The sequence below is a fragment of the Argopecten irradians genome, chromosome 9, assembly GCF_041381155.1.
Source record: "Argopecten irradians isolate NY chromosome 9, Ai_NY, whole genome shotgun sequence".
Taxonomy (NCBI): domain Eukaryota; kingdom Metazoa; phylum Mollusca; class Bivalvia; order Pectinida; family Pectinidae; genus Argopecten; species Argopecten irradians.
The window spans coordinates 25,698,401-25,725,755 of record NC_091142.1 but is presented as its reverse complement, the minus strand read 5'-3'; the positions used below and the strand labels follow the sequence as shown (position 1 = coordinate 25,725,755).

General features: G+C 34.6%; 1 protein-coding gene across 1 annotated transcript; it reads left to right on the top strand.

Moving 5' to 3' along the window:
* Window positions 1-1,024: 1,024 nt before the first annotated feature.
* Window positions 1,025-27,355, top strand: LOC138331880 (organic cation transporter protein-like). Its single transcript, XM_069279721.1, has 11 exons — window positions 1,025-1,167; window positions 7,509-7,673; window positions 14,890-15,109; window positions 15,682-15,785; window positions 16,341-16,495; window positions 16,920-17,088; window positions 22,850-23,059; window positions 24,002-24,228; window positions 24,745-24,926; window positions 25,346-25,497; window positions 26,962-27,355. Exons 2-11 carry the CDS (start codon window positions 7,528-7,530, stop codon window positions 27,104-27,106), a joined length of 1,710 nt encoding a protein of 569 aa, XP_069135822.1. The 5' UTR covers window positions 1,025-1,167; window positions 7,509-7,527; the 3' UTR covers window positions 27,107-27,355.

Below are 27,355 nucleotides of genomic sequence, written 5' to 3'. Positions count from 1 at the left end.
GATTGGCTGATGTGCTTTTATTGTTATAATGCAATAATACAACACAATACATTTTATTTGCATTTTTACAGCCACATACAGGATTGTTAGCAAATTAGTAAAGATAATGTAACATTACATATATCAAACAATAATAATAAAACATTCAGTAAGCCCGCTTTTCCACGACTTTTCTAATAAAGAGGCCCAAATCCTGCAGTTGTGGCTCATTAGATGACAATAACTTTACTAAATTTTCCTAGTCCGTGAGTTAATTTTGTATTTAAAGATAATACCTGAGGATACCTAATCCTACCTGAGGATATTTCTTTTAATATCTATGCTAAAATAAATAAATGGCAAGTTTGTACTATAGTTGTAAAGACAATATATATTATTGCAACATTTTTATTTTAAAAATTGTGACGTGACGTGTGTAAGATTAACCATTTTAAAGTGTACTCTAAATAAACGGTTTGTGATGAGAATAGACTGTGTTGTAGCTCCATACCACAAAATCATATTCAATTCAACATAACCTCATATATAAATTCAGATTTCTTGGTGGACTCCTTTGTCTATCAAATCATTACGCTGTCATTTCAGCCAATCAGAGAAGACGTTACAAACAGCGTCGTCAAGTTGTTTACGCTATGAGATGATAACATGGTGGAAATGCTTAATTGTTACTAGAAGGTTGAATTATAAATAATATTGATTTGTTAATTTGTTACTTACCATATTTGTTTAATCAATATGTTGTTTAGTCAACTTAATACATGTGTATAATTTAATTTTTATAGTTTCTGTCTAGGAAATTTCGGGCTTATATAAGCCGAGCCTGTTGCCCAATCGTTTTGATTTATTCAATAAAATTGGTTGAAATTAAATTATAAATAGATAACCATACGGACCGAAAATGCCACACGCAGAATATTTATCATTTTTATTTCATTTATCTTTACTTCTCTGAAATTATAATGTTATTATTGATTATACAGTTGCCTTCAGGAATAAATCGCATATACCCCCTCTTGTGGGCCTCATCACAGAAAAGTCATTTCTCTAACACACGGCTACTATACGGCTGGGTGTCGATAGCTTCATACAAAACGACAATAACTATCGGACTAGCTGCCTCGCCAAACACGGACAGCGCAATATTTCTGTGAATTCTACCACTACAAGGTAAAATATACGTTATTTTATAAAATGTCATCATTATAAACTACATACATTTTGTTTAGTTTATTTCAATTTGTATTGTATTGAATTATCATGTGTAAAATGCGGATCGCATTGTTCTAGTTCTATATTGATTATTATAAATTGTATCCACAAGGAAAAACAGCAAAGCTAGAGTAATCTAAAAATCACTTATACCAGCTGCAGAATGGTATTTGCTACAGATCAGGGTTTTTTTTTTTTTATTTTTTGTTATCCCCGAATCTTTCCAACCTTTTTCGCCCTTACCTATCTTAAATCATTTCATCTACAACATAGAATTAGTAATTTTTTGTTTGTATTTTTTTTTTACATTCTTGAGCAAAAAATATAAAATAATTGAGCCGTTGACCCCGGTAGCATATGGCTGTGACTCATCAAAATTAATCTTGACTTTATATAATAATCAATTAATTTCAGCAATAAAATCAATGTAGAATACGTTATCAAACTATCACATATTACTTCGGTCGGTTTAACGGCAACATTTTGTTATCTGATAATTTATTCAGCATCAGAACTATACAAGTGTGTACCCAACGGTTTATCCATTCTAGATCACTCCTGCATTTTGGGGAACTATTTTTCCTTCACGCGTGAACGCATGGACCACCCCGTCTTCACCTCCGCACCCACTGCACTCGTAAAATAAAGAATATTTAACAATCTTCTTTCAAATTTTTATTTCTTCCTCGTAGTTATTCATGTAAATTGGTCATAGTATATGAAGGGCTATTTTTTTTCAAGTGTGTGAACCCCCTCCCTCCCAAGTGCATGTGCTCTTCATGAGTGCACCTCCAGTCCATCCCTACCCTCGGTGCATTGGTTGATGTCTTTTCTTCACACGTGTACTTTGACAGCTTTTCTTCACACGTGTACGACGTACAAACAATGATACCTTATCTTCTCCTCCCATGATTTCCTCCCTCCTCCCCTTTGCACCATCACATCATTCACCATTCAACGCTCCGATGACATGTAGGCCTACTTCTCACTCTTGTTTTACATCAATCGTGCCATACACTGATAATACCTATCCATATTTTCATTCCTCGCCCAAATTTACATAGGGATCATGTCTGTCCGCCTTTCAATTTCCCAAACATTCTATTTTATAAGTTCTATGTCACTATGTTAATTCTTTCAAGCCTGCTTCTTCCCGGACCCTCTATTCCCACACCTAACTTTGGTAGGTCTCGCCAGGGAGGGAAGTATCAGATTTGTTTCGCAGGTGTCCCGTTGAAATGTTTATTGACAACAGGGCCTAACAACCATTCTCCCACTTGCTTTGCTAATTCTTTGTTCGCGTCGACCTTCTTTTTTTGTTCGTTTTCTAGACGAATAACTCTTACAATGATTTGGTTTATAACTTCCCTGTTCATTTATTTCTTTTATAAAAACAAAGTTTTGTAAAACCTACATATGTCGTGTGTTTAGCTGGTTTACAACAGTTAGGAAAGAAGTTTGGCATTGAAATACTTCAAAGGATATCTTGATTGAAATATAAAAAAAATAGATTGGGCTAGTTACTACACAGTACACACCGAGGAAACATTGGTAAAGTCATCCAAAGATAATTAACTAGATTATGAACGGTCAATGTCATATCATGTCCTTCATGAAATAACGTCGTCTAGACGCAATGGATTTGAATGGAATCAATGTAATTTAACATCAGTATCCGTGGTATCCCATCCTTGGCCCAAATACAAAACTTGGCGTTGTTGGGAGTAGACAGATGGCCAGCTTCACTCGTTAATTCTGTTCCCATGGTCACTTAGCCCATCCCTGAGCAAGTGTGTCCTGATACTAGTACAAGATCAGAAATAAGACAGAATAAGTGTTTGCTGTGTACCTTGTATTATATATCTAAACTCATATACACCGGATCAATACTTAAAATCTATTAAGTCAATACCTGTTGTTTTGTCGCGGTTAGATTTTTGTCTGAAGCTAGAGACCGCTACAATGATAATTTTAGAGAAGGCTATACGTGTGAATCGCATATCTGTTGAATGTTGTAAAATTGAAGAAAAATGGTACTGAGTTTCGATATAGAAACCCAACTTCTACAGATATTTAATTACTGCACACTATAGCGCGAATTACTAAAAAACAAAAAAAGACCTTTTGACAGATTTATCAGCTATAGCAACACTAACGACAACGTTTAATAAAGTTTTAAAAGAAAATTTATCTTTGTTTAGTAGTTTAGTGGAAACTGTTTTTCCAACTTTAATATAAAATTAATTCAATATTCATTGGCTTAAACATTTTTTGTTAGTCGATAAAGTAAAATAGATGTCGTCATTTGTTATGTCGCTTCTGATTTGCTGATATAACGGCTTATAGATTTCATAGAAAAAAGAGTCCCAAAATAAATTTTTAATTTTGAAGAAATGATCTACAGTAGACTGAAGTATGATAAATGATTCAAATTTGTTTTAAATTATAGAGATATAACACAAAACTCTTATGTTTATTGAGAGAACACTAAGATTTTTGTGTTATATATTCAAATAAATATGAAGTGTCTATATGGTGATCATGCTCAGCAGAGTCCATCATCTAAAACCATTCTTGTGCCATCATATGCCGCCTTCATCGTTCACGACCTGTTCGTGTGAACAACGAGTGTGCAGGCGGGATGGGGAAGGAAGGTCATGGGGTCACGACCAGCTGGTGCCTCGGTACCTAATTAGTAGTGACCCGTTATTGCCAGTCGCTTCTGTGTCCTTCACACAAGATTGGGAATGTGTTGCCATTTGGGTCGAATCATCTCCGGAGGTCATTGTCAGACCGTTGAAACACAAACTTTTCTTAGCAGACCAGAACGATGCTTAATAGAACCAATGAACTACTGCTTTTTCCCGAGTTTATCTAGGTTATTGAACCCTATGAAGTCATTGTTATGACTAGCACACATACCATTTCTCCTGCATTATTACTAACAGACACATTGTAGTTGGAGTGTCGTATAATCGCCTCCTTGCAGCAATGCACACTGTGATAATGGCGCGATGACAAATCTTGGAAGCAACGGAAATGTCATAGTTTTTAGCACGATGGATCGTAGCTTATAGCATACCCCCTAGTTTTGAAAATCACGTTGTGAACAGGATATCTCAAGTTATACACCATTGACAGCAATGAAATTTGGCAGAGACATGTAGTTATAGATAAGGACGGAACTGATAAAACTTGGCGACAAACAGACATAAACTCTATTTTTGAGGAATTAAAATATATTTCATTCCTTCTTTGTCTATAGTAATATTTAAATGAGAAACACAATGCATTATGGGAAATTATATGGCCGACGGTACCACTTCATACAAAAGAAATAAAGTTTAAGAAAAGATTAAGGCAATTAAGAAATATTCATTATTTTTCTATTCTTAAATATGTTACTCAAAGTGTCATGACATCATAATTACCTGTGTTGGATAATCTATATTCCCTGGACAGTGTCACAAGTCAGGTGACCTAGTTTCATCTAGATGCTGTTTATAGGCTTGAAAAACAATGGTTGAGAGTTAATTAATGTATTTTGTTATCAAGGCCCTGGGAAAGGCTCAACTGTAGCTGCCAATGTCAATTTGTTGACCCATAGTACACATTCGGTTGTGCCGAGACCCAGCCAATACAACTTGTGCATTGTTATCTTAATTGTGAAATTTATATTGTGTTGAAGAAAATGAGATAAAAAATAAGTAATTAATTTCAACGTATTGAAGCGAATTCAGTTTACCTCTTATAACCAGGACAGCCAAACATCATTGATTTTTTGACACCCATAATGAATTAAGCCCTCCTCCAGCAGGTATCTTTTAAAAGTCTAGTCAACTTAACACTTTGATTATACATAGTTGTACATGTGTGATACCGATAAGCAATCATACAGGAAACAGTTTCCCCAATTATTTTTTATCATATAACAATATTCTGATAAATTTGAATAAACAGCATTGTTAAATTTTGAATTTTATTAAATTTTCTAATACTAAAGTTTAGTTGATGCTATTTGAATTGGTCCCAACAATATTCTTACTAAGAAGATGCTGCTTCTGCATACGCTCACACTAAAATCCTGCTCAGAAAAAAACTGTTCTGCACAAATCAATCTTTTTATAAAACTGTTGATCTATATATAACTTAACATGTGATGAATGACATCTGTCTTGAAAGAATTTTATGATTGTTTTAATACCAACATTGATAACAATTAAATACCAGTGGTCATTTGAATTGTTCTAATTAATTATTAGTTTAAACAGTGCATATGAATGATAATCAAGAATATTAGTCAAAACCAATTATTAAACATTAATTAACTGGACCATCGTGCTACGAGGCCATTGGCCTCTTGTTCTACTGATTATGAAGTGGACAGGGATATCTAAACCCTCGTGAAAGATTTTATTGCCGTCAATCCCCGGCAAGCATTGGTTGTGCAGCCAAAGTTTTCACTCTGACTCGGATTTCCACTTGACAGACCCATGTACACTAGGGTTGTAATATTCTATTATTAATCTTACAGCAAATATCTAGACGTCTAATTGTTAATGACGTCATAGATGACGTTATATTTTTCCCATTATGAAAACTTATATGTATACTGTCATGTGACAACTAAATAATATCAAAATTTTGTAAATCGAATTTGGAACAAACTTAAATGGGGACAAATTTTTTGTTCTTTTTATATGGGAAAGGTAGTATGGCACATTTGAAAATTGAGATAACATTTTTGGTTTTTGTCAATGACTCGAGCTGTAAGTTTGAAGTGGTTTAGAATTACACCGCCGCAAGGTCGAAAGGTAGACGACTTTATTGAGCTAAAATAGTACAAAGAATTGCAAATAACTACATTAGGTTATAGAACTGAAATCGTTACTAAAGTAGTCAATTCAGAGCGCATTCACTGCATTGTAATTAGTACTTTACGAATGGTTGTTGAATGTTAAGCAATTACATTATTCATTTAAGATAAAATGTAAAAACATCACAAATGCTACACAGGCAAATATGCGCCAGTGATGCCAACTGGCCTTGTAGAGTTTCACATGGGGTTTTAATAACTCAGAATCTATGTCGAAATGCGTAATGGTTATATATTTTAAGGCTATTCAAAACCATATGTCTTCTGTTATTCAGATATTGATTTTGGTTGTATGATTTTAAAACACACACACACACACTTTCACACACGTTCTTGTTTGATTAGGAGATCCACACATAGTATAAAGTTATTACAAATATTTGACTCATTTTGTTTATGATGTTACATGATACATGATTTTTAGAGTGGCATATGTACAATATAAAACGTTAGCTGTAGCGCTGTTCGTGCGGCAAACAGATGTCAAATCAAAATAACAAAACACACACACAAAATAAAATCCATGGCTAGCAACAAACTACTTGAAAGAAATCAATTCATGTAACAATACACATATCACAGACACAGCTAACTGTTAGAAGCAAATAGGTATAAAGTAGGGGGTAGGTTTGAGGACCATTGATTGGGATTCCATTACGATTCACTTACAAACCGTTTGGATACAGTTTTGTTATTACCACAAGATTGATTGATTTAAATATGTATGACCACATAATATAAACTGTATTGCAATTTAGATATACTTTTTGTAGATCAATATAGAAGAATTAAATAGGAATTATAAACAAAGTTTAAGAAAGACCAAATTGTTCACATATATTCATATAACACAGGGTACTGTGAAGTAATGTAACTTTGGCAGGAGAGGAGATAATGTAGTAACTAGCTAGGCCGAGTGTTTGAACCTGGGACCTCCGAACAATTGCCAGATACTAGTAGCGATTGAGCTACCTGGTTACCGATGATCGACCCAGTCCAATTGTTCTACTTAACTTTGAATGACTCATTTGTTTAGCAAATGGCTGTGTCAGCTTTCGCCTTGAGTAAACGTCACCCATTCATGATAGCCAAACGTGAAAATCATAATTAAAGGATAACAAAATTAGAAATAATGATGTAGGATGACGATAAAAATGCTATTACGAGGATATGTAAATAACAAACAAAAAAAAAAAAAACAAAAAAAATCTGTGACGTTACTGGATTAATTAGAAAATGAACATACAATTTACACTATTGAACAGTACATATCATGACAAGTCTAGGAACATATACACTAAGAAACACTACCAATTTCATAATTAAAATTATACCTCCAATTAAGCTTTACTGTGATGCTCGACGATACACTCCAATAGAACATTGTTGTCTTTTACGATATCCTTTATTCTTCAATTTACAGACCTGACCACAGCTAGACGATGGCTAGTCTAGACGATATCCTGAAGAAGATAGGAGAATTCGGCCGTTACCAAGTATGGCTGTTCGTTCTTTTGTGTCTACCGTCCACGAGCAATGGTTGCTACATGATGATGATGATTCTACTAGCCTACACACCAAAACACAGGTCAGTATGGTTATAAACTAATGGTTCTACTGGCATACAAACAAAACACAGGTCAGTATGGTTATAAATTAATGGTTCTACTGGCCTACACATCAAAACACTGGTCAGTCTGGTTATAAACTAATGGTTCTACTGGCCTACACTTCAAAACACAGGTCAGTATCGTTATAAACGAATGGTGCTACTGGCCTACACACCCAAACACAGGTCAGTATATTTATAAACGAATAGTTCTACTGGCCTACACACCAAAACACAGGTCAGTATGGTTATAAACTAATGACTCTACTGGCGAACACACCAATACACATGTAAGTATGGTTATAAACTAATGGTTCTACTGGCCTACACACCAAAACACAGGTCAGTATGGTTATAAACTAATGGCTCTACTGGCCTACACACCAATACACAGGTAAGTATGGTTATAAAATAATGGTTCTACTAGCCTACACACTAAAACACAGGTCAGTATGGTTATAAACGAATAGTTCTACTGGCCTACACACCAAAACACAGGTCAGTATGGTTATAAACTAATGGCTCTACTGGCCTACATACCAATACACAGGTAAGTATGGTTATAACATAATGGTTCTACCAGCCTACACACTAAAACACAGGTCAGTATGGTTATACACTTATGGTTCTACTGGCCTACACACCAATACACAGGTCAGTATGGTTATAAACGAATAGTTCTACTGGCCTACACACAAAAATACAGGTCAGTATGGTTATAAACTAATGGTTCTACTGGCCTTCACACCAATACACAGGTCAGTATCGTTATAAACTAATGGTTCTACTGGCCTACACACCGAAACACAGGTCAGTATCGTTATAAACTAATGGTTCTACTGGCCTACACACCGAAACACAGGTCAGTATAGTTATAAACGAATGATTCTACTAGCCTACACATCAAAACACAGGTCAGTATAGTTATAAACGAATGGTTCTACTGGCCTTCACACCAAAATACAGGTCAGCATGGTTATAAACGAATGGTTCTACTGGCCTACACACCAATACACAGGTCAGTATCGTTATAAACTAATGGTTCTACTGGCCTACACACCAAAACACAGGTCAGTATGGTTATAAACGAATGGTTCTACTGGCCTACACACTAACACACAGGTCAGTATGGTTATCAACTAATGGTTCTACTGGCCTACACACCAAAACACAGGTCAGTATAGCTATAAACGAATGGTTCTACTGGCCTACACTTCAAAACACGGGTCAGTATAGTTATAAAATAATGGTTCTACAGGCCTACACACCAATACACAGGTCAATATGGTTATAAACTAATGGTTTTACTGGCCTACACATCAAAACACTGGTCAGTCTGGTTATAAACTAATGATTCTACTGGCCTACACTTCAAAATACAAGTCAGTATGGTTATAAACTAATTATTCTACTGGCCTACACACCAAAACACAGGTCAGCATGGTTATAAACTAATGGCTCTACTGGCCTACACACCAAAACACAGGTCAATATGGTTATAAACTAATGATTCTACTGGCCTACTCACCAAAACACAGGTCAGTATGGTTATAAACTAATTATTCTACTGGCCTTCACACCAAAACACAGGTCAGTGTGGTTATAAATTAATGATTCTACTGGCCTTCACACCAAAAGACAGGTCAGTATGGTTATAAACTAATGGATCTACTGGCCTACACACCAAAACACAGGTCAGTATAGTTATAAACGAGTGGTTCTACTGGCCTACACATCAAAACACAGGTCAGTTTAGTTATAAACTAATGGTTCTACTGGCCTACACATCAAAACACAGGTCAGTATGGTTATAAACTAATGGTTCTCCTGGCCTACACATCAAAACACAGGTCAGTATCGTTATAAACGTATTGTTCTACTTACCTGTTTCCAATAACTATTAGATGTGAATTAATAACGTTGAAATACCACACTAGCTCATCCCAAGATAATATTATAACTGATATCATGTAATCTGACTAATATCTCAAAATTAAGCATTGTATTTTATTTAGTCAATTCTACTTTTGTATGAGCCATGACCAACCCGTTGAAATCATTTGCATACTCAACGGTTTTTGAAAATAGTTTTACTTTAGAAGTAACACAGACTAAATCTGTAACCGGATATTTTCATTTCGTGGTCAAAGTTTGTCGCGATTTAGACTGAATTTCAGAGAAACGAAATTTTACGATATGGTTATGAGAGTAAATACATATGATATATAATCGTTTACTTATTTATACCTGGGTGAAATTTTCGCCAACACCCCATAGTACATGTAGCGCAAACCGCAAAAAATAATCATTGCGAAAATTACCTGTTATACGGTACATCATTTGTTGTTTCTGTGCTTTATTTCATCTCGTGACAGATGTTTCAAATATACAAACGAAGGCTTTGATTCATTTAGATGCTTAACATTTTTGTGTTGCTCTCTGACTGGTGTACATGGTACACTTTCTGTGTAAAAGTCGGTCGTTTTGTCTATACAAAATGTTAGAAGCAGGTGGATCCTGACTCCCAGAGGTCATGTCAGCCTAGTTATAGCGTACACTTGTAAGTGATAACTCGGATCTGTTTATTCTCAAAACATTTATAACATATATATATAGGCTGTGTGGGGTTCTAGGGGTATTATTGAGTCTGAGCAGTCAGGGAACGATGTCCATAGCATTAACAAATAATTATATCCCACATATGTTTACTTGTTTATGTGTATTACAACATTGGTTAAGATATAGAAAACGGTATCAAGCGAATTTTATTTGATTAATAAAGCAATACAGTACTGTTATTATAATTTTCCACGTTTTACACAAGCAATATTTTCTAACCTGAATTTAAAATTCACCTGGAATTGACTGAAATTCTGGTCAATTTCAGGCCAATTTCAGGTTAAAATTTCTTGACCTGCAATTTTGGCCAGTTTCTTGTAAATTTCAGGTTAGAAAATTCCTCCTGAGCAATTTTTATCTCATCTTCGTCGATAGTTGAGTTGTTTCTTTTCTAGCGTCGACGGCATCAAAATTGCTGTTTAAGTCCACTTTTGACAAAGTTAATCATATCACTTTTAGTTCAATCAGAACTTAAAAATAAATAGAAAAAAATATATCGGTTCTGGTATTTTTGGGTTAAAACACAGAATTTTGACAATTTGCATTAAATTCCACATTTTACAAAATCATCTGATGAAAAATTGAACTGAAACGTGGCCACAATAATCTGTGCTTAAGGCAGAACACGTGATGGGCTATCATTTTAACTGGGGTTGTGACATTTTGGAGAGGATTTTGGAAATACGGGGAATTTGAGATCCCAAAACGACGTGGGTCAATGCATGGACTCTTATGGAGACATATTTTTGCTATTGAATTAAATGAACTTTTACATTATATGCAAAGCGGGATAGGCGAGACCAAAAAATGTGATTCTTATTCACAGGTTTATGTTTTATTCCTATGGTGTATCTTTATTTAGAACTGGTTATGTGTTGCAAAACAACATAAACAAAGAAATTAACTATTTTTATAGTTAAACTGCACCAATATGCCCTGTACTGTTATTTCATAACAATGGTATTAGCTCTACAGACCAAGCTCGAGCTCTTACATGTACTTACGCATTTCTGCTCCATTTCGTGACAGGTTACGGTGGTATCCGAACGGTAATAGGATGCGAGAAGAGATTAAATCTCGACATTCGTGTTCAAGGCTATTCAGATCAACTCCTTTATCTAAATTGAAAACACATTATCTCTTTAAATATTTGAATTTAGAATTCAGATCATTTCAGACTATCGTGACAATAGGATCACTTCACATCAAAAGCCATTTTCAGCTCTTGGCGCTCCTTGAAGGGTTGGAAGAGATTTCATAGTGTAAAGATTTTTAAGCAGTTATCGCGAGTTTTTTTTACAACATATTTTCATGTGATAAGTTATTATAAAAGGATTTAGAAATTATGAAAGGCCTATCTAAGTAATCTCCGCACAGAACCAGTGTGGAACAACAGATGAAATTACAACTATATGTAAATATATTTAACCTAATTGTGTATCTCTTCAACCTATCAGACACTGTCGAGGAACTTATACGCAGCTGTTGATATCAGTTGTATTGGGTATATATTTTCCATCGAAATATATCGCTTTTCTGTGAACATTTAATTTTCAGACCATCATGACTTCGTGATAAAATACAATAAATAACGTGATCAACAACTGATATGTGGGGCAGCAATGCCATAATGTCTAGAACTTCATTTACTTACAATTCTGTCCAAAATATAGGAAAGGTATTTAATTTTTTATTGATTTTCTGAATGTTTGGCTAAGTTTTCATAACCACACCACGCCAATCTATGCTCTATTATGCTTTGTTGGTCGTACACCCATTTCTTTTGTTGCATTTTGGCAAGCGTTTCAATAACTAGTTTCAAAAATGTCAGTAGACTCCTTTTTGAAACCTGATGACGGTGCTCAGTCTGTACAAACTACTCATATATGTTTCAACTGTTTTGACAGCAGTTTGCAGTAATACGGGAATTAATCACAATTCTTCGTCTTTTGAGAACAATATTGACAATGAATAATACACAGTGTATGTTTACCATTTAGTAGATATAACGCACGTTTATAAAAAAAAATAAAAAAATCGTCTATCTTTTAACTTAACATGGGAAATGAAATAACTCTTTACTGTCAGTATTATGCAAAATCTGAATATATGTACAAATCACTTCATAAATGTAGAATTGGTATACTGTTCACAGACTCGGTAGTCACTGTTTTACACATTTGTACACACATGCGCACTAGCATTACTATCTGTACCGTACATTTAAAGGGCACAAAGACTCCAACTGTGATCTTTGATACAAAGACTCCATTTAAGGTCCGGATACTAAAGGAGAAGTTCCCTTTAAATAAATAGATCTCCTCAGGTGAATGGAGATTTTTATAGCGCGGTAACATGATCTCTTAAGTGACATTTAAAAAAAAACGATAAAAGTTTGACTGCCACAAGATTTACTTTATATTGGAGCCCAATGTTTGCTTTTGTAAAAGTAAACGATCTTTTGTTGAAATTTATTGATTTCGACCGACGGTTTTATTGTTGTCGCTCCGATATACATACGGATCTATAAAACATCTTGGTTGACCTCGTCTACCGTGTAAAGAGACGATAGTGTTTTAATCTAGATCAAGAACTCATTTTACGATAAGATCGCTAGTCAATATGTAAAAATCACACTTATTTTTTATCCTACAAATACAGTTAATTTGGACGGTCGTAATAATCTTTGATTCCTTGTTTTGCGATATATTTTCTATCGCTTAGCTGAGGATGAAAAACACGTAACATGCGCAGTACTTTTCGTTTCACTTGGTGGCGCTACTGGCTAACTGTTAGTTCTGGGGTCAATGAACGATGGGTCACATCATGACCTGCGTCAAGGTTCAGTTTACTGAATTCGTAGAGTTGGAATCTGGTAGAAATACTATAACTCTGTGGTAGATACCAAGATAACATAAATAATAAGATTAAAATGAACATCGACATGCGATATCCTTGCTATGTGTAATGTACAGTGATATAGCGTATCTTGACGGTTATTTTGGGATCGACTTTCTACTTTATGTCAGGATTCGTAGTGCTTTTATGACGCCATCAACACTAGCAAGCAATCTCGCTAACAGAAATGAGTAAGAGAGAAAATGATCTGAGAATAACAATAATATCAGCATCTTGAAAATCGTGTAAGCGTGACTGTGTATTGTTTAAGAAGTGTTAAAAGGAATGAAGCTATTTATTTCAGTCGATTTCAGTGGTTATTTGACCTACTTGTCAATAACCGGATGCCATATGCGAAAATTAAATCGCCGTTTTAACGTTGATAAAATTCAACAGTTTTTTTTTTAATTCTGACAAGCGAAATATGATATTTGCTTATCTTGTAGTGAACGTAAATGTGATGGGTTTTTTCATGGATAGTTGCGTTCCTCTCTGTCAGGAATACGATTATATTTTCAAATCATTTGAATGTGGGACGACTTACCCATTGATTCATTAGCACTGAATTCCTTCCATTCTTTCAGTTTCTCTTTTGAAGATGTTGTTCTTTGTATTGGTCTAATCTTACATAAACATTGTTTTGTCTTTTATCATCATCATTGGCAGGTAATTGAAAATGCATCAATGCTGTCTTAAGGCCCGTTCACACAGTAGATCAAGGATGATAAACCTTGTTTCATAAAGCAAATATCATTGTATGAACTAGCTTATTCCTCTGTAGCATAATCCTTCTGCCAGGAAGATAAACCACATTTTAGAATAGAGCATGCTCTATCCTGTAAACCAAGACGTACACACTTTGGCCCGACTGACCAATCAGTGACCAGCTCACAGCTGGCAGGGATAGGGATGGGGCACAGCATCATAAAAACTGATACACATATTAGAAAATTTACTAAGAAAATGGATGCCAGGAGTACAAAAAAGGCATTTTCTGGACATAGGAACCTAATTAATCATTACTTATCAAATAAGAATTAAATATATGATGACAGATCAATTGTACTAGAGAGAATAACAAAGTTTTATTAATTACTGTAGGAATATTACAAGAGTAAATGGTCATATTTTATATCAACACCTTTTAATAAAGTGAACCTGCACAAGTAAAACTCATTCGTACAGTACATCAATATCATCTTTCTACTTCCATGTTGTCCATCTTGACTGAAATGGTCGGAGTGTTTACAGCTTGAGGTTTACAGTGTGCACACAGAAGGTTTATACATCACAAGTTTTATAAAACTGGTTGTATGTGTCTTGTTTTACTGTGTGAACGGGCCTTTATGTTGTCTTGGTTCCACTTATCTAGTGTGATAGTTGTATCATATTTGAAGACAAATATGGTCTTGTTGTAGGTGCAAGATCCCCGGCTAGTGTGAAAGTTGTACCATATTTTAAGATAAATATGGTCTTGTTGTAGGTGTAAGATCCCCGGCTAGTGTGAAAGTTGTACCATATTTTAAGACAAATATGGTCTTGTTGTAGGTGCAAGATCCCCGGCTAGTGTGAAAGTTGTACCATATTTTAAGACAAATATGGTCTTGTTGTAGGTGTAAGATCCCCGGCTAGTGTGAAAGTTGTACCATACCTTAAGATAAATATGGTCTTGTTGTAGGTGTAAGATCCCCGGCTATGACAATGATACATGGACTGTCCAGGGAGACTATCATTCCAGCCTCATCAACACCACAATCCCCGCCTCGGACGATTCCTTCTACGACTACGACAGATGTCATACTTACAGATACACGGGGAACGCCACGAACGCCATCAGAGAGAGATGCTCCGCTTATGTATATGACAAAGAGATATTCGACGAAACTATTGTCACCAGAGTAAGATTTGTTCCATCAAACGTTTTAACTTGATGCTTGAAACAGATCGTGGCTATTTTGATCTTCATATATTCTTGACAGCACCTGACTACAGCACGGAGTATTGCATTGATGCGTTAATTCTTTCTTGATTTCAAATCTAAAATTATTGTAATAAGTGGATTTACTTATTTAATATGTCCTTTATCATCTTTGTATGTAATGCGATGCAATTTTCCCAGTTAGTGACGAATATTGTCATTTCATTACGTCAAATCTAAAATTATTGTAATAAGTGGATTTACTTTGCGGCACTATTACGCATCATTGGTACTCCAAAAGATACCTCTGTTTTTTCTCAACACAAACATGGATAAACATTACAAATAAGTTAATGAAATGTTGTTCATAATGAGGCGAAATCTGAACCTTTAAGTTTCAAATTTTGACTAATCGCAGCATAAAGAGATGTAGTTGGTTCTCAAATTTTTCAATGAGTCTCACAAGAAAAGCATCCCGTCTAGGTGAGTCCCATAACTCACTGACTATGTATAGTTTGTCTATAATTGACTGAACATTGTTTGTTATTATAGGGAGATCTGGTGTGTGACCAGGGTATGAAGCCTGCTCACGCTCAAGTCGTCTACTATGTGGGTGTGATGGTCGGCGATCTGTTCTTCGGTCAGTTGTCAGATAGGTAAGTTTCAAGGATTTACTTGGAACGACGCCCTTTCGCTTTATACTTCGACTTATGGCCGACATTTAATAAAGAAGAAGTCTGAATCAATAGTCTTTCAATACTCCTGCAGGATCTTTCAACATAGTGGGATTATTCCTCTATCATTTAACTGTTTTACAAAAATCTAAAACATTTTTCGAATGATATGTAAGAAAAAATTTATAGAAAACCATATCATAAAACAAAATACGTTGTTTAATGTTTGATATCAAAAATTTCCAAACCAATGTATCAACATCTAAATACTTGTTCATCTCATTTACCCCTGATAACACAATAAGTCTCTTCTAAATCAAAGGTTAAACCAGTCCATTATGAAATTTCAGGGATGATTGCGTTAAATAATGAAATTGAATCGACGTCTTATTATAACATTTTTGTTCTCAACAATATGGTCGTCCTTTGAATTTTCTAAATATTTTTTTTATGAAAAATAACGAAATTCTATATTGATTCAGTGTTTTAAATAATCAATGATAAGTATAACAATTCCATCCATTTGGTATTGTACAGTATCGGCCGTAGTAAGACGTTGCTGATCACATCTGTAGCCCTTCTGGTGTCCTCAGTAGGAACAGCCTTCGCGCCAGAGTTCTACAGCTTTACAGTCCTTCAGTTTATTGTGGGAGCCTCTAACCACGGAATGTTTGTTCTCGTCTGTGTTCTCTGTAAGTACTATAAGGGAGATCATCTAGTGGTACGGAGTTCGCATAGACCTAGGAACGTGCTTAAATGTAAAGTCAGTCCTTGAAGAGTGATCAAATTTGACAAATAAAAAAACGTGCTTGAAAAGTGCTAGAAACATATGTCTGAGGCTGTATAGATCCTATGGGTAATGAAACTCTGAGAATTTAGTTATCAAACAACATCGATATCATCGCCGTTCTTCATTGACTTAATTTGGTAAAACGTCTCTCTTCTAAGATGACCACGACTAGATAACATGAAACGTTCCGTTATTTTCGTTTTTGCAATAATAAAACATCGAGTATAGAATAGAGTACATCGGGTATAAAAAGGAGTCTAATTTAATGCAGTATTGCACTTGTGAAAAATCCTTTGAAAGCACGTGTAATCTTGTTATGTTGACAGGTATCGAGCTGGTTGGGCCCTCTAAGAGGATGGTAGCAGGTGTATCTATCCATGTGCTTTTCCCATTTGGTCTCTTCTGGCTGGCCGGTGCGGGCTACCTCTTCCGAACCTGGTGGGCCATCCAGTTGGCTGTCGGCGTACCATGTGTCATCTACATAGCATATTGGTGGTGAGTTATTTGTAGTCTATTAATCTTTATTTTTTATATTATTATTTTTTTATGAATTATCTTGCCTGTTAAATTGTTCGTTTTAACATTTTGCTATTGCGCAGAGACAAACACAGACGACAAACTTTGACCAAGGTTTACGGAACAGACACACTTAAAAGAAAACAAAACTGTTTACACTTACTTTACTGACTGACATTAAAACACACTGAATATTGACGACGAAAATTTATTTACAAAACGAAAGCCAGCTCGTTTATCATACCTTGAGCTAACCAGACAGGAATATCTATTATTTATTGACCACCCCCCCCCCAAAAAAAAAAAAAAAAAATACACCAAAAACAAAAACAAAAAAAAACCACCATGAAACTAAAACAGTTAGAGGAATATCGACCGAGAGTCCGTCGCCAGGATATTCATTTGACAACATATGGCTTTTAGCAATGGTAACAGTCAATAATATTGAATTGAAACAGAAAATATCACAACAACATTTATTAATTAATGCGATAAACTGTAATAGTTACAATTGTATTCATGTATCAGTTATTGGACAAAGAAGTAATCCCAACTGTGTGGACAGTTAGCAACTGAAATTATGTAGCAGTTAGAAACTGAAATTAAGGAACACGCTCTCTGTTAGTAAGATTTTTTTTAAAGATTGATATGCAGTTGATTGAAATAAAACGGCCACATAACTGTTCGTGAAAGATATCATTACTTTAAATTGTCAAAGCTTTTGTTTCAGTATTATTTCCTATTGCGTAGTTGATTTTTTTAGCTTTAAAGTTGTATTTCTGGTAATTTTCATTCTAACGATATGTCGCTTTAATATTTGATATTTGAACATGGACATGTAACTTAATGATTAAGCTCCCCAAAACCATATGTCAGCCTGTAAGAGAGCCGAAATCTAGGGATCATATATTCCTGGTTTTGAATAAAACGCCTTCAATCACCGCCATGTTCAGTACCTTCGGGTTTTGTCGGAATTCCGAATCGTATCACGTGACTGACGTCCACACGTCCTGCACGTGGTGATCAAGGTAACTAGCGTAAGCGCACATGTGTTTGTTTACGTTTTCCTTCTGGCTAAAATGAGCAAATCATGCTGGTACATGTATATGTATGTCCACAGAGCGAGTATTTGAAACATCCAATACACGCATTGACGTAATTCAATATTGTGTGTATCAAATATTGTAATGAGCGAGAATTAATTTCTTTGTAAATCCAGTTTGCTGAGGTCGACCACATATTTTGTTTATGAAAAATTGTTGACATTTTCTCTTGGTTTTACAACTCTCGTGTTACTTCGAGATTGTCGCGACGACGTTCGGAAGAGTTCGGAATGATTCGGCATCTTTCGAGCCTATTTTCCACGTGTACACGTTAAAAAGATTTTTTACATTTATAATTAAAAATACTTCCAGTGCTGTAACTTTATAAAAAGTGGTAAAATTAGAAAGTTTTAAACTCAGACAGACGGCGAAAAATATGTATAACACTTAAACAGTTTTCATTACGACAAAAAGAGCGAAAGTGATAGATCATACAATTTTAATATGCTATACTTTCGCTATGGTTACAGCCGCGTAAATACTGTGAACTCGCGGACCATGCTTTAAAAATATAATTTTGATATAATTAAAGCAATTTTATGATAATTGATCATTTAAGGGACACGAGAATTGTAAGGACGATACAAAACATATTTCATTCATGGAATAAATCTCATATTTCGTTAATAATAAAAATGTACACAAAATAATCTAACGAGTTTAAACATTATCGGTATAATTGCGTTGACATAGACCGGTATTAGTTTTAAAAAAGATTGCCTGTCCATGATAAAGAAAAAGATAGTGATATTAACAACAATACACAAAGACTGTGAAACCACCTGATCTTGAACTTTACAATTCACAATTGACAAAATGACCTTTTCTAAGGCAGACATGTTAGTTTACAGACTGAACTATGACTAGCGGCTATATGATCGCACACACATTCTTTATATGACTCGTTTATTTCATGGGATAGATTTAGCTATGTTGTCAACATGGCGGCGATACAGGGAACACGTTATATATCATATGATCTACTAACATACAAACACATATAAGTCCTTCTTTTTATTGTTATACTGTACAATGTCGCCTCACTTCAAAAAACAATACCATGTGCCTTTAATACTTGTATAAATACACTTGTAAATACCATTAAAACAAACCGGTGTGCACATAAGTATTTGTATTTGTATTCCATATTTCGGTCATTCCTTTGGTTCTTCGGATATGTCAATGACGTTCATATTTCTTTCTAAATGCTTAATTTTTCATGACTATGCTAACGCACTAGTTCCATTTCATTCCATTAACAAAATGTTAAATTAAAAGTTTGAATCAACATGTAAAACAGATAGACGTTATGGTCGGAACCTAACCGTATTCCATTATTCATACAAAACTGCTATCTTCATTACAGTAGTCTTGCCAAATAAAACTACTAACATAATGATATGAAATAACTTTTATAACATTACCTGCTCTCACATTAATCTATGCCGTCATTGATTAATGAAGAAGAAAAATTTACAGTTTGTAATCATCTTAACACCATCAAATCGTCATTAATGTAGAAGTAAATCTACAGTTTGTAATCATGATAACACCATCTTAACACCATCAAATCGTCATTAATGTAGAAGTAAATCTACAGTTTGTAATCATGATAACACCATCTTAACACCATCAAATCGTCATTAATGTAGAAGTAAATCTACAGTTTGTAATCATGATAACACCATCTTAACACCATCAAATCGTCATTAATGTAGAAGTAAATCTACAGTTTGTAATCATGATAACACCATCTTAACACCATCAAATCGTCATTAATGTAGAAGTAAATCTACAGTTTGTAATTATGATAACACCATCAAATCGTCAAATATACATACAGATATACCATTTTTACCATACATCACATACTATGACTCAATGCACAGTCACACCTTCCATACCAGTACGAGCCAATGTTGATATGTAGCTATGATCTATTAAAATATATGGAATCTGATGGCAGCGAAAGTCCCCTTTGTTTAATATACCTAACAAAATCCGTCCTATCAAATGATTCCCTATCATTTTCATAGTTGAAACTTCCAAAAATGGTGTTTATTTAAGGTTAAAGCTGGGGAACTTTCGTTATTCATATTCCATAAACTAAAACAATAAGATACTCTAAATTTGTTGAAAGTTGATATTGTTTGAAAGCTTTTGGCGTTTAAAGAAATTTATCACGGTCATCTTTAATTGTAAAACAAATTAAAATAGTCCCTTGATATAATCAAAATAGTCCGATTCTTTTCGCTTTTTAACTAATAATGCATATCGTCATTTTGTTAAAAATTATCAAATCAGCTCCGTGTTTTTCTTCACGCGATATAACACTTTGTTTTTTAGTTGTGTTGTTTTTTTTAAATATATTCATATGCATATAGACCATCTATATTACTTTATGTTTTGGTTGTTTGCTTTTATTTTAGATTTAGTTTTTTACTCGGAATTCACTCTCTAAAATGATTTCAAGCAAAACATAACTTTCAGCAGATTTCAAAAAACAAAAATACGATTAGCTTGATACAAACAATCATGTACACCTTTAATGTACATGAGTTCAAGAATTTCATTGTTTTCAGACGGTGCTATATTGAGGGTTATACGTTCATTATCTTCTTAAATCTTGGCGATGTAAGAGTTTGGGGCTGAATTAATCCCGGACGCTGGGCAAGTTCTCCAGGAGAGCTACCCAAGCACTGGCGGATAGTTCGTAACAGGTAAAGGTACAGGTAAGGGTAACTGATGACGTCACACGTGAGTGTTTTCTAATCATTGGTTTTCCGTTTCAGAGCTCACTTTGTAAAACACTGTTAAATAACCAGCACTCAATGGTTCATTCATTTTTATTTGGTGGTTCTGACTATTTTTGTCGACAATTTGGTCGTGTTCGTTTTATATACGTCATGTTATATGACGTCATAATGTCAAAAACAACTGTACATTTGAAAGATCATCACATTTTGCATTTTTACCGTTGATTAAAATGTTGCTTTCGCAAAATGTTCAGTTTTGCCAACGACCTGGTTGCTTGACAGTGTTAAATAACAGTAAAGCTGTATTCCGTAATTATACACTTGTATGCTTTAATGACCATTTCGTTTCAGTACAAACACAGAAAGTACATCTATACATTAATATGTCTTTAATTTAAACCAGCAGTCGTCGGCTTAGCTATGCAAAATATGATAAGATACATAGCAATTATTCACGTATATTATGCTGTATTTCTATAAATAAGTCTGACAAACCTCTGTATATTAGCAAACGGGGTCATTTAAGGACATATGAATATAAGAGTCAGTAGCAACGAATCTTCTGGTGCAACAGCTTTATAGGAGTTTCGAACCGTAACAGAAAAGAGATTTAATGGAAATGTAGTGATTCACTTTATCCTCTCTGCCACATCGGAAAATTTTACAAAGAAGTGTAGACATTGAGATGTTATTCCGTATGATAATATTTCATTTAAAATTCAGTAGAAAGAAACTAAAAGTACTAGTATGGTACAGTATCCACGAAGATCGGCCTTTCTTTCCAATGATTTATCCCATCATTGGGGACGTTAATAATCAGCTCTTGAGATACTGGTATTTCCAATATCATAACAGTACGAATATCTTAATTCTCTCCACATCAAACCTGTTTAATATTGCACCATTAAACGGACGCGTATGATATAAATAAAACGAAAATTTATTTCCAAAAAAAACAACACTAACTGTCTGTTTCGGTTAGGTTTTTGTTAGTACGGAAAATTACAAAGATAAAAATCCATACTACATTATCACTCTCCGTCATATATCTTAAAGTGTTGCACCAACACTTCATGTTACATCATCACTCTTGAAGCTGCACTGAATTATTTCTAACTGAATAAACATCACTTAATCGATTTTTATGCGCTTTTGTTTACAATAGCACGATTTAACCAACAAAGTCCAATGTCGTCATTAAAAGCTTAATTTAAAATTTTAAGCATATAATAACTTATTGTAATCATATTTTGATTTTTAATGAACAACGTTTGGATAAAATGCAACACGCAATAGTGCCCAGGTTTCGTGGCTCGCTATTATAAAATGGAAAAACCTATTGATTAGACCAAAAGAAATATGTATTTTTCAGGTATGCATACTTACTTTACTTTCGACCCTAGCGATTTACCATACAGTCTGGCTGGTGTTTTTTTTCCATCTAACTTGAAACGAATGAAAGAAAAAAAAAGATGAAAAGCATAATGTTTGAAAAAAAAGATGAAAAGCATAATGTTTGAAATATATATATGTGCATTGTAGACAGCTATATGAAAAGCATACCCCTTCTGCGCCACAGAAATTAATTTGAAAATAGTATTCTCGTTTTTTCTTTCCCTATTTTGTAACCTGAAACATACATATGATTGTTTAGCCTTACATAAAATGTTTGAAATGTAAGTAAATTTTGAGAAAAAAAAAAAAAAAAAAAAAAAAAAAAAAAAAAAAAAAAAAACACATGTGGTTTGTATTTTTATCCATGCGTAGATTCCTAATAATAACTATTAATTCTGCAAATGTATTTTATCAACATCATAATTAAGATATATTACTGGAACATACATTGTCACATGATATTGACTGAGTGCTATTTTCTTGTAGGCTTATGCCCGAGTCCCCGAGGTGGCTCATTAGCCAGGGAAAGTATGGCGAGGCTGAACAGATCCTCAGAAATGTGGCGCAGAAGAACGGAACACAATACCCAGAGAAGTATGACTTGAGTGAGTTGGAACAGCACAAGCCAGGGCGCATGTGGCAGTTATTCACCAATAAGACTCTTGCGTGGAGAACCATGATCATCTTTCTCAACTGGTAATGCTTTTATATCCCACACTTTTTTCTATCACGAATTATTCATCCTCGTTACTCCAGGGGTAACTATCACTGTCGTTATATCCACCTCTGGACTATAAATCTGACGGTTATGTGTTCGACAAGTGATGTGCAGGTAGTTTGGGGCTTTGATGCACATAACAAAATCGAATAACGATACATTGTGTGATTTTAAAGTATATAGTTTTCAAAAGGAAATCACTACATACCTGTGATTGATCAGGTATTTACTCCCGAGCTGTTTTCAATTTTGCCATAATATTTCCAAGGTGTGAATAGGACAGTGAAAGTAGCTCCTGCATTAACGAGGATGTGAATTTAATCAAATGGCCTCTTTGGTGTTTTTTGCCCATCAATGTTGGTGAAAACTCAGTGTAAAACGATTTTGTTAAATAATACCAGCAGTCAACAAACTCATCCTCATGTACATCAAAACTCTTCTACCCATATGATCAACCTAATATGAAGGTCTGGAGATCCCAAAACGACGTGGGTAAAGTATTTACATACTGTGTTTAACATCGGTTATTCCCACTATCCGGTGATTATTATATGTCACCAAACTAACAATCACTGCATGTTGGGACTAATTGTACTTTACATATGTCGCTTTGAAATCTCGAAACCCCCGTAATCATATGGTTTTGAACCATATCGAATAGATTAATAACATGGGAAAAACACATCGAAGGGACACCTGACTGGCTATATCTAATAATATAATAATAACGTGGTGTTTCAAATCCTTCCTGCAGCTTAATCTTGTATTAAGCATATTTCTGATAAAAGACACCACACCAAATAACCTACAGCGATGTATTTTATGCTCCATTTTTGCTAAAAAAAAATTAGGATGTTACCATCCTAATAACGTATTCATGCGATCTCCTTTATTACAAATTTGACTCTTGGCTTTCACAGGTTTTCAGTGGCTCAGATCTACTTCGGTGTGACCATTCATATGAAAAATCTTGGCGGGAACTTTTACTTCAAATTTGTCATTCTTGCGTTGGTGGAAATCCCTGCTGTAGCCATTACTGTTTTGATGTTAACCAAACTAGGAAGGAAGAAGGTGCACGCGTTTTTCATGATCCTTGCTGGAGTAGCCTGTCTCCTCACTATCTTCACAGTTCTTCTAGGTGGTCAATGTGAGTAACAGAATTCTATCCTATACTTAACGTTTTTCCTGAATACCTGCCTTCAGTTCTCATATAAACTAAATAACCACACCAACACAATAATTAGATGAGCCTGCTCGCTAAAGGCCACTTTAGAATTAAACATAGTGTAATCGTGAATAAGTTGATAGAATTATGTATACTAAAGTAGTGTAATCGCATTTTGAACTGAACTCGACACCGATTGATCAAAAGCAAAAGACAGATTTACCATTTTGTTCTCCAATATACGTACCGTTTCATATGATAATAACGCGGCGAAGAGAAATCACTGGGGATATTTCATATTACACACATACCTTTGTCCATAACTTAAACAACTAGTGGCATATATATAATTGCTATGAGATGCTGAAAACCTTAAAATCGCTGAATATCGGCAAAGAATCAGACATCACTATAGACGTGAAATAGCAAAGAAATAAATCATAATATATATGGCCGCTAGTGTTTCTGTTGAAATCAATGTATGCTTTATTATTGTAGCCTTTGAACCAGTGACACTAGCCCTTTGTTGTCTCGGTAAACTCGGTGCAGCGGCTGGATTTTCAATCATCTACGTCTACTCCAGCGAACTCTTCCCAACAGTTGTAAGGAATGGCGGTATGGGGGCCAGTTCTTGTGTGGCCCGGTTTGGCAGTATGTCAGCTCCATACATCGCTAAAATTGTGAGTACATCGCAATTTCCCCCACACGATTATAATGCATACCTGTCCGGGATAATATTAAAATTCTCAATCCTTATGTTGAAAAATGCATTTTTTTCTCCTAATTTGTATCATGTCATTCATAAATAAGCCTCTTTAAATAGGCTGTAGTATGATAACCATAGTTAACCTTCTACTTATTAAAATCAAAGTATATTCGCATAAATTCATGGGTCTCTTTCTTTGTATGGTTGTAATGACTAATATCAAATTAATAAACTTTAGCACACGATTACATAAAAAAACTCGTTCTGTTCAACTATTTAACTCTTGATAGCTTGACTACCGCCATGTCGTCTTGTGCTGTATTCAGTTCAGTCCTTGTACATTATCATATGTTCTTTAAAGCCATTTTTCATTGACACTCAAATTGATTTTAGGGTGATGCCGTCGGCAGCACGTACGGACAAGCTATTCCTCTAATTGTGTTTGGGATAATAGCCCTGGCTGCCGGAACCCTTACTTTGTTACTTCCGGAAACTTGGAACAGGCGACTACCGGACACCATTCAGGATGGCATCCACTTTGGAAAGTAAGAATTTTATAAATACTACCCAACAGCTTAACAGCGTTAACTCAAATTCACTGACATTTGGTCTTATTAAGCAGGTGGTTTTTATACAGAGGTGGTCGCTAATACAGGTTTCACTGTATATCACTTTTGTTTATGTGAGTATGCAGAATATTTATTTAACGAGGGCCAACATTTTTGAGATCGTATTAAAGAGGTTAGACTGAATTCCATTTCATAATGTATGCTAAAATAATGATAAATAAATGGTTTGGTTTATAAGATAATTGTTAAGTATTGCAAGAGGGCCTAGCCTTAGTAAGGTATTTGATTATTGTTACAAAGTTGAAACATTGTTCTACGTATAAAATGACAGCGCGAAAACAATATCAGGTATGTCGCTGTTTTACTTGAAATCGATGTTTCAGGTGAAAATCAAAATCTCTGATCGATTAGGTTAGGTTTTCAATGTATAATTAGTGGTCGATGTTGACTTTGGAAAGGGTACAACATTTTCTGTATCCTTCACTGCTAGTAACGAAAATTGACTATATTCTATACAGTACTTAGGTGATTTTGTGTGTAAATAACCAGACCATTTTCATTAATGTTTCTTTTCACTCAATCTATTTACTCAATACGAAATTTAATTGATACCACGAGGTGCCTTTCCGCGTGCTATTTAACATGTATTTACATAAACACAAAGAGTTATTATCAGATCCCATGGCAGAAGTTTTTTCAAGTTGAATCTATTTTCTAATAATGCGTATCGAATTTCACCGAACAGAGCGAGGCTTTGCGGTAGTTTTTACAAAGAATTTTAAATATGTACAGTGTAAGCTGTATGCAATAAAGAACAAAAATAGTTTTATACCATTATTTATCAGGATTTTGTTGAAGGCCGTCTCGTATTCAAATTCTCTATTGTCCTTGCCGTACGAATTATCTGACTCCGAGTACAAACGCATGTATGTTCTTGCCACATAAAATTTAAAATTGAATGGGTTAGGTTGTTTTATACGTTGACAATACTATTTGTTTATCTTTGTGGTGCGGCATTTTAACACTCTCAAGCCACGTGTTCGCTATAAAATAACCCTTCTTTGAAGTAGTGTTCTCAAAATCGTTTGAGTTTATCAAGGCATAGACAAAAACCGGACCGACATTTTTCATCGAATTCTTATATTTTAATTTGAATAACATAATGAGACACTAATTTGGCACTAATTTCCGTACTTGTACTTACTTTTACAACTTACAAAATTCAATTATAGCGCATTAATATCTTAGTTCTTTTTGACCAATGAATGTACCGCTTTTAGAATTACCCAGGAAAACGTCATGTATGTATGACGTCATGATAATCGACGTACAGTTCTCTCTGTTTATGGAACGATAACCTCAAATATCTATCTAATAGATTTGAGTGTATCAGATGAAAATTGAATTATAATATCATAATGTTTATGGCATGTTTTACAGGGCATTCGATTCAAACAGACCAGCCTACATGGGATCGGATGACGAGGAGTATATCCCTGCTAAGGAATTATCATCAGACTCGAACGACACTGAATCCCCTGAAAGGGAACAACCTGCAGAAAATAGGTCACTCATCGAAAATTAAATTTTATTTTTGTATTTACCCATATTATGTGTAATGGCGTCATCTTGAGATCTTCATTCGTAACAATATTAGCCTTGGTTTTTCATTTGACTTAAAGAGACATTTTGATATTTCCCCATAGGCTACCATGTCATCTTCAGATTTACGTTTGTAACAACATTACATCGGGCATTTCTTTTAAAAAACATTTTGATTTTTTTCTGAGTAATGGTGTTCTTCAGATCTACATTCGTAACAATGTAACTCCGA